The sequence below is a fragment of the Gymnodraco acuticeps genome, unplaced genomic scaffold (assembly GCF_902827175.1).
Source record: "Gymnodraco acuticeps unplaced genomic scaffold, fGymAcu1.1, whole genome shotgun sequence".
Lineage (NCBI taxonomy): Eukaryota > Metazoa > Chordata > Actinopteri > Perciformes > Bathydraconidae > Gymnodraco > Gymnodraco acuticeps.
Genome location: NW_022990042.1, coordinates 3,766,461 through 3,777,692, shown reverse-complemented (window position 1 = coordinate 3,777,692; position 11,232 = coordinate 3,766,461). Strand labels below are relative to the sequence as shown.

General features: G+C 41.1%; 1 protein-coding gene across 1 annotated transcript; it reads right to left on the bottom strand.

The window, feature by feature from the left end:
* Positions 1-1,792: 1,792 nt before the first annotated feature.
* On the bottom strand, positions 1,793-3,268 carry LOC117545522 (regulator of G-protein signaling 5-like). The gene is given in 8 exon segments (XM_034215339.1): positions 1,793-2,307; positions 2,309-2,392; positions 2,486-2,565; positions 2,568-2,598; positions 2,600-2,649; positions 2,756-2,817; positions 2,924-3,007; positions 3,130-3,268. Coding segments are annotated over 8 exon segments (528 nt in total). The 5' UTR covers positions 3,174-3,268; the 3' UTR covers positions 1,793-2,214.
* Positions 3,269-11,232: the final 7,964 nt, after the last annotated feature.

The following is an 11,232-nucleotide window of genomic DNA, read 5'->3' as shown; positions in this document are numbered from 1 at the left end:
ACACGCTTCTCTTTCCAACGTATATTCTGATTGCTTAAATTAGATCATGAACATCTGCTCAGACAGACTGCTGTAGTCAAAATGAAATCATGCATGTATATACAGTATGTGTGTAGCATCAGCAGACTCAGCAGAGAGTTAAATGATATTCGAAAGTCTGGTCCATCTGTTCTTAGAGGTTAGGGGTTACAGCTTGCAAAACAACAAAACAAATCAGTTACTCTTCAATGAATCTCAACGACTGTATATCCAGTAGAGGCCTCATTACCAATCACTACTGGGTGAAATGTCAGAGAGAAAGAGGGATGGAGTGGAAAGATAACCTCTGTCATTTACCCTGAGTGTGAGAGTGGTGTTAATGACTTGGCATCTTGAGGGGGTGGGTGTTTGAACAGGAGTCGGCTGCATGGGCTGAGGAGAGTGTAGGAGGAGAGTGGGGATGATGTCTGATCCACGTAATGGGGGGTGGGGGGGGGCTGCTGTGACTCACAGACAGCGAGCAATGGCAGCTGAGGTAGTAAACAAACTGGTTGCTGTCTCCATGGCAACTGGCCATCGCACTATTTCCTGGCAGAAGATATTGTTTTTTTGGACACACACAAACGCACATACATACTTAATGGGGGACACCGACGGAGGGAGGCCGCACTGTTGGATCAAAACCAAGTGCACATGCCTGAATAAAAACATTTTCTTTAGAATACGGCCCTGGAAATAGCAGTTGTTATTTATTTCACATAGGCTAGATGTTTCCCCCTCTTTTCAGGCTTTAGGGTAAGCTAAGCTAACCGGCCACTTGCCGTTAGCGTGATATTTATTGTATTGATACGAAAGTGGTATCAATCCTATTATCCAACCAAATCCATCAAATCCACACAAAAATATGTTCCAACTACACAATTCTAAATTGTGTACAGCCTAAAAATAGTGAACTGTAGACGTACTTGTAGGTGGATGTTGTTACTTTTGAGGAGAACCAGCCTAAATGTTTCTTCTGTTTCCTGTCTTTATGCTAAGCTTAGCGGCTGCTGGCTGAAGTGTTTATTGTATTGATCTGACATTTGTATCAATCTTTTCATCCAACCCACACACACACAAACACACACGTTCCTGAAGTTTGGTCCTGTTACCCATCCATATGCTAAGATAAGCTAACTGGCAGTTGGCTGAGGTATCATATTGATATGAAAGAGGTGTCAATCCTCATCAAACTCCCTACAAGTAAGAGGATAAGTGTCACTTCCACATATGTTTATATATTTTGTGTGTACAGAAGATGATTAGGTACCCCCAAAAAATGTAAAATAATTCAAATATTGGTTTCACATGGCCCTTAATCCTCTTCCCGTATGTGTGTTGTCATTGTCGTCTTTTATACGTTGTGTAATCTGACCTGTCTGACTAGTGTCTCCTGTTTGTTACTATGCACCAAACTAGTTTCCCCTTATTTGTTATAAAAATAATAAAATCTTCTATTTATTAATGTATCTAAATGAAACACTTCTTCTATTCCTGTAGATTTGAACTTCCCTGTACGAGTCATAACTTATTCTTATGTGGCTAAAAGCACACTAACCGACACACTCACTTCAAATTTTCCATTGACTGTTGCTCCAGAGAAAAGGAGTCATCCAGTCACCCACGTGTGAAGTGGAAGCACCGAGGCCAGAAATAAGTATTCTTCAGGCGTCCTCATACATTTGGTCTGACCTCATAAAACCAAATCCCCATTCTGTGTGTTGTGAAGTATATTTTCCAAGGTACAAAACAGTCATCTTTTTGTCTCTGAATATCTTTTATTCAATGCATTTATTTTCACATACAGATAAAAAACATAGAAAAACAGAACAGAGTTGGTCATATATTAAATACTTTAAATAAATAGCAAATAAATAAACACTAATGAGCATCTTCCAGACAGTGGTAGATTTGTTGTGTAAACTAATTTCTGTCCTTCAGCATTTAATAAATTACGGCTGCGTCCATGCAGCCCTGTATGTACCAGCACAGGTGTCTCTTTCAGAGGCAGACATCGCCTTCAGGGCCGTCTCTTGTCACAGCTTCAAGTGTCCTTCAGTTTCCAGCTCGGGCGCCAACCTCCGATTGCCCATAGTTACTCCATAACCTGGCGTGCAACTCCAGGTTGCATTTATTCCATGTAAACCTTTCCACTATGTGTCAGCAAACTGTGTCCAGTTTAATACAGTTTTTATTTTAGCCTGACTTGGCCTTTCTGCTGAGCTCCAGGTACGTGGAGGACTTGAGGAAGCGAGGGTAGCAGTCCTTCTCCATCAGGGTGTAGATTTTTAGCTTGGGCCAGGCTGAAGGATGACTGGCTGGCATTCTCAAGGTTCTCCTTCGTGATGGCTTTGGTCACATGGTCAAGATTTACCTATAGGGAGGCAGAAGAGGTAGATGATCAGCACTTTGCAGCAAGATAACAGACACATCATGAGTAGTTGTATTTGGATATTATTATATTTACCTCTCGTGGTGCATCACAGACGATGAACTGGTCGTAAATGTGCTTTGCTTTGGCGGCCAGTTTCGATGGTTTCGTCGCCGGTAGTCCTCGCACGCCAAGTAGAAGGCGATGTTTTTCCTCACTGAACTCTGAGACCAGGAACGCTCTGAACAGGCACAGTCCATCTGGAAACAGAAAAGAAAAGCAGGTTAACATCTGGTTATATCTAAAACATCTGGAATGACTGATACATTCTTATTAAGTGTGATGTGAAGGAGCGTGCGTACTTACTTTGACTGGACAACAATTTCTCTAACGACTCCTTCCATTTCAAAGGCTCGTCGAGATTTAACCTGCCAGCAACAGAAGAATATTGTTAGGAAAGTTTTTTAAAATCCACAGATGTCCCCTTTGATTTCACTGACATGCTCGTAGAGACAATTTCAATCTGTGTCTTACCTCAGTTTGTTATTTTTCTTGGACAGGATGCTGTGATCTGACTTTTGCAGTAAACTTCCAAACAAAGCTTTTAACTCCTTTGCCCTGCAAAAATAAAGAAGAGAAAATGTTACAACAAAAAACTAGTATTTAAATCCACTTGTCATATATCCTATAAGAACAGGAATAGTTTTAAGTTATTCCATTAAAACACTTAAGGATCTCACCTTTCCAGGCAGGTGGTAGGCAGTGATTCCAGTCCTCTGCACATGATGAGATCTTTCCTGGATATTTCCCCCAAAATGTTTGGTTTTATTTGTAAAGTTCAGAGCTGTAAGAGCTGCTGTACATGAGGGAGCTCTCAGCTAGTTTGCCTCTCTGTGTGGGAGAAAGGGCTTTTTATAGAGTAGTCCACTCTGTGATGTCACGCCTCTCAGCCAATGAGGAGATGTGTGGGAGGAAAAGGAGACTGGTTTTCCTCCAGACTACTTCCTCTCTAACTGAAGCATGTGTGTAAGAGTAATAAGCAACTGAATCACTTCACAGCTCTTCAATGTCTTTGTGCTCAGTCAGGGAGTGAGAAGGTGTGTGTGTTATTGTACTTTGTACCATTAGTTGTGAAGAGAACCAGACGTTCTCACAAGGACTGAAAAATCTCCCCACGATGAGGACTGTGTTAACCTTTGCATTACACAAAATGTTTCTAATCAGTTTTTCACGGTCATCACTCTGTTTGTTCTGAAGAGGAGGAGACCCCTTTGGATAATTTGGCCTCCGGTTAAAAATCTTCTGAATAAAAAATGTATGAAGAAATCTTGACAGGAAGAAGCTGACTGCAATGCCCAACTCCCATGATCCCATGCAACTTCTACTTCATAAACCTTGTCTTTTGTATTTATTTTGTTTTGGTGCAGGACATTCCCTATTGATTTTTGAATATTTTATCACGCTTAATAAGACATTTCGTCAACCTATACTTTTTAGGTATTTCTATTTTTTTTTATTGGATAATGATGTTATGATGCTGTACAAACTGTAAGCCCCCTGAGAGCCCCCTACATTAATACAATCATTTTTCTGTTTTACACATTTTCTAAAATGATATGTTTAAATGTACAGTTGAGGCATTATTTAATGACAACTTATGTGAAATTCCTGAGAAATATAGAGTGCAAAAAGTTAATTAAAAAAAAAATGACCTGGTGTGTGTTTTGGTTGGTTTCTTTTCACTAGACTATGTGGAAGCAAAATATCTCAAAGTCTCAAAATTGACCTGTGTATGAAAACCAATGTATTTGCTCATAGCGTCTCGTCGGAATACACTAAAGTAAATATTACCTTCCAGCATTGAACATTAGCAACATTGTAAAACTTTTGACAACTAAAAAACCCCGCATTATTAAAGTTTGGGAAATATTGTGTTCATGTTGAAAGACAGAGTAATATTATAAAAAATGTCAATAACAGTCGTTTATTCATATTTATTCTGTCCATAGTGTCTGTAATATTCTGTATATATATATATATATATTTATTATACTTAAATACCTCATTGTTGTAATACTTGTACTCTGTGCAATGACAATAAAGCTGAATATAATCTAACCTATGTAAAGCAATTTGCCCTGCAGTGGTACCGTTAAAATATGCAAAGTATGAAAACAGTTAACGCAAAAGTCAAGGAACCAAATATGTTTAAATTGGCTGATTTTTAGACATCTTAATATCTAAATGTAATCTAAAAATGGACTGTACAGTTTAATCTTTTAAAACATCTTTACTTGAGTATAAAAACAATAGAAAAGTTAAAGAAATTAAGACACTAGGAAATGATTACAATGCTATAAAATGAATACAAAAGCTATTTCCCCAAACAGCTTTATCCATACAATAACTAACTCATATCATCAACAATCATTATGTGGACCCAAAGCGTCCATATTTGCTAATGTATGTACTTTATCAGCTTCAATATTTGTGTCAGTGGAGAGAATAGCAAATGGATGTCCTCATATAGGTTACAGTAACAAAAAGTGTGTTATTTATGTATGTCATAAGGGAGAGCTTGCATTCTTGCCTGTCTTATTATTCCAAGGCGCGACCACGCAAAGGCATTTGTGCCTTAATATAGCCAGGGTTCGAGAAAATCATTGTGTATTGATTAAAATAAACTATATTTAGACTAGACACAGAGCCAGCTAACAGTAATTCCTGCGGACGGGCTTTTTCTTAGAGACTTCATTCAATGCTCAGGAAAGGAAAATCAGTAGGCCGGATGGAAATGTTGAGATATCATTGAAAGTGTCTGATCCAGCTTCCTTTACCGGCTGCCCCCAACAATACTTCCTGTCTAACCGGCTGCTTTGTCTGTCAGGTCGCTTTATCCTCAAATAATTGTAATAACAGCCAAAAAGAGATTCCTTAGTGTCAGACGCTCCAAAATGGGAAGTCTAGCAGTCTGGGTATACACTGAATATAACAAGTGTACATAGTCACAGTGAAGTCACTGTGGCATTTTGCCATTTTTTCCATCTTGTTTTTTGTCCATTCCCATCTTGGTTAAAACTAAACATAACAATTAACTTGAATGAATTGAAAACACACTGTGAATAGGTTTCAATAACTTACAAAAAGCAAATATGGGCAACAAAATAAAACACAAACAACAACTAAACTGGACAGCATTGTAGAAACGGAGGGTTACGTATTGTAACACTAGTTCTATAAGCACAGGCTCCGCCCTCTACTGGACTCTATGGTACTACTCTCATCAATGATACGCGAGCGTTCACACACTGAAGTTGTATAAACGTAGCCGGCCAATCAGGGCGAGCCTACCTGAATGCGTGCGCAGGCTCACAGTATATAAGGCAGCTACACCTCCTGACTGTCATCCTACATTCTCTTCAGCGAGCGGCATAGGGAAGACAGGGCCCCTACTGTAGGTAGAGGGCTCCGCCTGTGCTTATAGAACTAGGGTTACAGTACCTAACCCCCCTTTCTATCTCACACAGGCTGCGCCCTCTACTGGACTCTATGGGTACAGTGGGTGTAGCCCCGATGAAATAAACGCCCTGTCGCCCCCACACATCGACCCACCACACTGCCCCTGGCCGGCCTTTGGTTAACCTGTTAAGCCCTGAGCCTGTTTTTTCAGGTCTCAGGCTCGAAAATGACATTCCAAGAACAAATGACTATAACTTCACATCTAAAAGGGGTAAATTAATAATCTTTTTTTCTCAAAGCAATGATAAACCTGTGAGTTGGATGTAGAAAAGTCAGAATCAATATAAATGTTTTTATTTTTATAGTAAATTCAGATTGAACATAGTAAGAACATGTAAATTATATCCATCCATCCATCCATCCATCCATCTTCTCCCGCTTATCCATGGTCGGGTCGCGAGGGTAGCAGTTCCAGCAGAGAGCCCCAAACTTTCTTTTCCCTGGCCACATCAACCAGCTCTGACTGGGGGATCCCAAGGCGCTCCCAGGCCAGCGAAGAGATATAATCCCTCCACCTGGTCCTAGGTCTACCCCTTGGTCTCTTCCCAGCTGGACGTGCCTGGAACACCTCCCTCGGGAGGCGCCCAGGTGGCATCCTAACTATAGGTGCCCGAACCACCTCAACTGGCTCCTTCGACTTTTCGGTCTTGACATATGATAATATAAAATGTAGCTTTCAAAAACTGAATTTGGAATTAATCTTCGGCGTGGTCTGGTCTCAGGCACTCGAACCAGAGCTGGTGGGGATCGGCGCCTGCTATTAAGCCGGGCAAGAGGGACAGGCCCGGGTTTCCTGCAGTTGCGACTCCATTCGCTTGCCTGGAGGTAAGATACTTTTTACTTGTTTCGAATGCTTTTCTCAGGTGTTTGTCCCGCTCGCTGAAGAGAAAAGGATGACAGTCAGGAGGGTGTAGCTGCCTTATCCTGTTAAGCACTGAGCCTGTTTTTCAGGTCTCAGGCGCGGAAAATGACATTTCCAGAACAAATGACCATAACTACACTTCTGAAAGGGGGAAAATTAATAATCTTCTTTCTGAAAGTAATGATAAACCTGTGAGTTGGATGTAGAGAGGTAGTTCATTGAGCGTTTCACACAAAAAAAATTGTTACTTCACAGTTTTTACGACATTTTTTTTTTTTTTTTGACTGGCAAAATTATCTTTTAAATTCACAAACATCATATGTGTAATTCGTGGCACAATTCCAACGGGATGGAAAGATAATCTTTCTCTCTCCATTGACTTCAATACATATTTTTTCCGAATAAGGTCCCATGGAGGTCCACCGGAAGGGGAGGGACTTTGCCACTCTATTGAGAAATGAGAGCTATGCGCACAGAGTTTTGCATGAGAGCGAACCTATCTCTCGCTCTGACATCTGGAAACGGAAAAAGCAGGTTTATTGCTTATGGATTATCAGAAATCATTTCAAAGGGACACAATCACATTGGATTAACCTATGGATTAACCTTCAGCAGCGTTTTTTATCATTTTAATGCCATTGAAGACCACTTTTGACCAGACAACGACAAAGGTAAGCCATTTTGCCGTTTTTAGCTACCTAGCGCCACATATTTTGATGTCTGTTCTTGTTAATATATTCGTGAGTTCTTATCATGGAGTGATAATGTAGGTACAGATCGATTTTGTGTCTTCTCACGATGCTAATCGATGGGTTGGACGTGCAGTTAAGATAAGTAATAAGGGTATTATGAGTGAGTTTCTGTGCAGTAATGCGTTAGCATTTTCCCGCTCGTGGCTAATTCAGAGGTTAGCTTTGTGGGTTTAAAAAAAGAAAAAAGATCAGTTAGCTGAGTTTCTTCCGGTTACATGGATATAAAACATGGATATAAAACATTGCTAGTTTATTGAATATTAAGATGCCCTCAGATGCTGTTTCCTGCAGATGACGCATTTTGTTTTTTTCCCGGTACGGGGGGAGCGGTGTAGAACAGGTTATATACTGTGAGCCTGCAAGCGCATTCAGGTAGGCTGTATAATAAGAACTGGATACAGCGTGGGAGGCGTGGCCTCATTCATTCCTATGAGAGTTGCTCATTAGCGCATGATGATAAAATGGCCCAATTTTTGAGAGAGCGAAACGTCACAGATTACCCGGCATGCCTGAGATATCTCTCGCTCTGATAGACTGTATATATAAATGGACGTAGTGTCCGTGACGTCACCCATAGGAATCTGCAGAGTGCCGTGAAGCCCTTAGTAGGCGGAGTCGGCCACTAACGGCTTGACAGCAACGTCAGAGTCTAATCCCGCCTGTTTCCAAATAAGGGCAAAGAGGTGGAGCCGAGGCGGGACCTGCTGCCTTCCGAACTGGAAGTAAACAGAGCTAGCTCAGGCTAAGAAGCTAAGCTAACATGAAATACATGCATACCAAGTTACTGCTAACAGTGTAGTTCCCCTATATAAACGGTACATTCATAATCAAATGAGACAATCTGCAAGAGAATTAGCTATATTTTGTTATTCTTAATGCTTGTCATTCACACGTTAAGAAAAGACGGACTCCACCGCCCGGACCTAACGGAGCCCGCAGTGGGCTAGCTCCGGGACTGATTGATTGATTGATTGAAACGTTTATTAACAGCTTGTATATTGGGTACAGTACAGTACAGCTCAAACCATACAATTGTTAAGGGGATGCAGACCAGAGAAAGACTTTCGTCTTGTTTACATCCGGGTCCCCCCATTTTCAATTAATCATATCATTTAAGACATATAAGACATATTTGACCTACAGATGGCTTATTTACAATTTACATAAGGTGGTTTTTACATACAGATTGCTTATTTACAATTTTCATTTTAGATTTCGTTTCTAATACATCCTAACGGGACATTTAAGACATACCAAGTCTACAGATATACAGTTAGTAACAGAGTCTAAAATGCGAGTATATACATAGATGGGGGGGGGAAGCTGTCCATTGTACGACAGGTTGAGATTTGTACCATTACCGGGGCCAGTTTTGCAATGCTCTCCCCCGAAGGTGCTCTTTAAGAGAGGTCTTGAAGGTAAGTATAGTTTTACTTTCCTTTACAGTTGTGGGAAAGAGCGTTCCACCTTGATGTGGCATAATTGCGAAACGTGTATTCCCCCTTTTTTTGTGCCAAATCTGGGTTTCACATGATTTGTGGAGCTCCCTCTGGTTGTTATGATCATGGTATTCCTTGACCTTTGGGAATATTTTGACATGTACATGGTGTACCATAGAGTGTAGTGGATCTATAGACCAGGCCATTGCAAGTAGCTGTACTCTGTCGTCTACTCTAAGCCATCCTAGGTTGTCAAAGTGGGCAGAGGTGAGGTGTGGTTCTAGATGAAAGGTCAAGCAGTAGTCTGACCAGTTTATTTTGCGATGTTTGAAGTTTATTTTTAGCGCCTTGGAGGTGCTATGGTACCATGACGTGCAAGCATAGTCATAGTACCCTTGAATGAAGTGCTCCTGCAGAGTCTTCAGGGTTTGTTTTTGTTTACCAGAGAGGAGATCCGGTATAGGATCTAGTTCTTGATTGACTTTTTTTTATTACATTGGATGCCATTTTGTCACAGGAGAGGTTTGCCTCAAGAATAAATCCTAGGTATGTAATTTCCTTCTTACTTGTGACAATAAATGTCGCCACTGCAACTGAGAAGTCGTCGGATCTTGCTTGTAATTATGTTTCGAACCGAAGAGAATGGACTCTGTTTTACCCAGGTGTAATGATCATTTATTATCGGCGAGCCAGGTGCAGATTCTGCCGAGCTCGGAGCTGAGGGTTTTTTCAACCTGCAATCTGCTCCTGTCAGAGACCAGCAGGGCTCAGTCGTCCGCGAACAGGAACAAGTTGCAGTCACATGCTGATGAGATGTCGTTTGCATAAATTAGGAACACTAACGGACCTAATATGCTTTCCTTGTGGAACACCACAGCTCACTGGGAGGGAGGGGGGGGGGGGGGGGGGGACAGAGTACCGTTTACCTCCACCATCTGTTCTCTCCCCTGTGTGTGTGTGTGTGGAGCTAGCCCCCTGCGGCTCCGTTAGCTCCGGCGGCCACCACTGGGATAATTTGGTCCCCTATTAACATTTTCTCCAGCATTATGGCCCTAGACTATAAAAGTCTTACCCAAGGCTGAATCATAACTAAAATGTATATGTATGCATAAAGGGTTACGTCTTAGCTGGCTAATGAGTAACAAGACTAAGCTACCAAGCACACAAACACCTGCGAACGGGGTTAACATGTATAATATTATTCATTTTAGACTTCTTGGAAGTTATGTTAGTAGGCTACATTCAAGCGCACAGCACGGCATTTTAATTGTATGGTATTTGTAACAATATTCCCTCTAAAAGGCCACAATCACCACGAACACGGCTAAAGCTTAAAGGGTCAACAGTACTATGACTATGATGTTGCTTGGTGCTCAATCCTTAAAATGAAATAAACCGTAACTTTTGAGGGGGTCTTGACTTTATTTGCCAGACACACGGCCACTGAACACACATGCAGAGGTGAACACAGAACACACATGCAGAGGTGAACACAGAACACACATGCAGTGGTGAACACAAGACAACATTAGCACGACCAGTAATCCTACAATCTGTCATCACTACCCTCCTGACTGTTCTCCTCACTGTCTTCCTCTCTGTCAGACATGGTAGCTGATGATGTAGGCCTACTTCTTTCTCTCTGGTTGAGTCTGCAATTAGCTGCTTGCATCCTCTGTTGTCATCTTAGACAAGTGGATTGTAATCAATAAGTATGTGAACATAACCAATAACCTACCATATATAGCCAATAACAAATTAATGTAACTTATTTTATTTGTGTTGTTCATTCATATCTTATTTTACCTTAACATTTATTTATTTATGCATTTTTTTTATCTCCAGTTTTAAAGGATATTTTTGGTTACTGTCCTATAGTATACATTGGAATGATTTCAAACCTGTTTATCCCAATAATTATAAAGGAGTGCCTTGGAAATATGTGTTTACATAAATTGTGACCAAACTGTTTGAACTTAGACTAAAGTGAACTATCTAAACACTAAGAGTCCTTACCTCACTGAGCTGTAGTATCAGCCTCTCAGTCTGACTGGAGAGGACTCTCCCTCCACATTATTGTAGAAACATCTTCTTCTTACATCCGTTAGAGCAGCTAGCACCAGATTCTAATAACAACTTGCGCCTTGGTCAGGCGCCCTTCTCTCTCTCTCCTCTCTCCCTCTCTCCCCGCTCACTCGCCACTTTGGCTGCTGAGATGCGGGCGCCAGATAATTGCCAAAACTTATCCCCCATTTTCATTAATTACAGAGC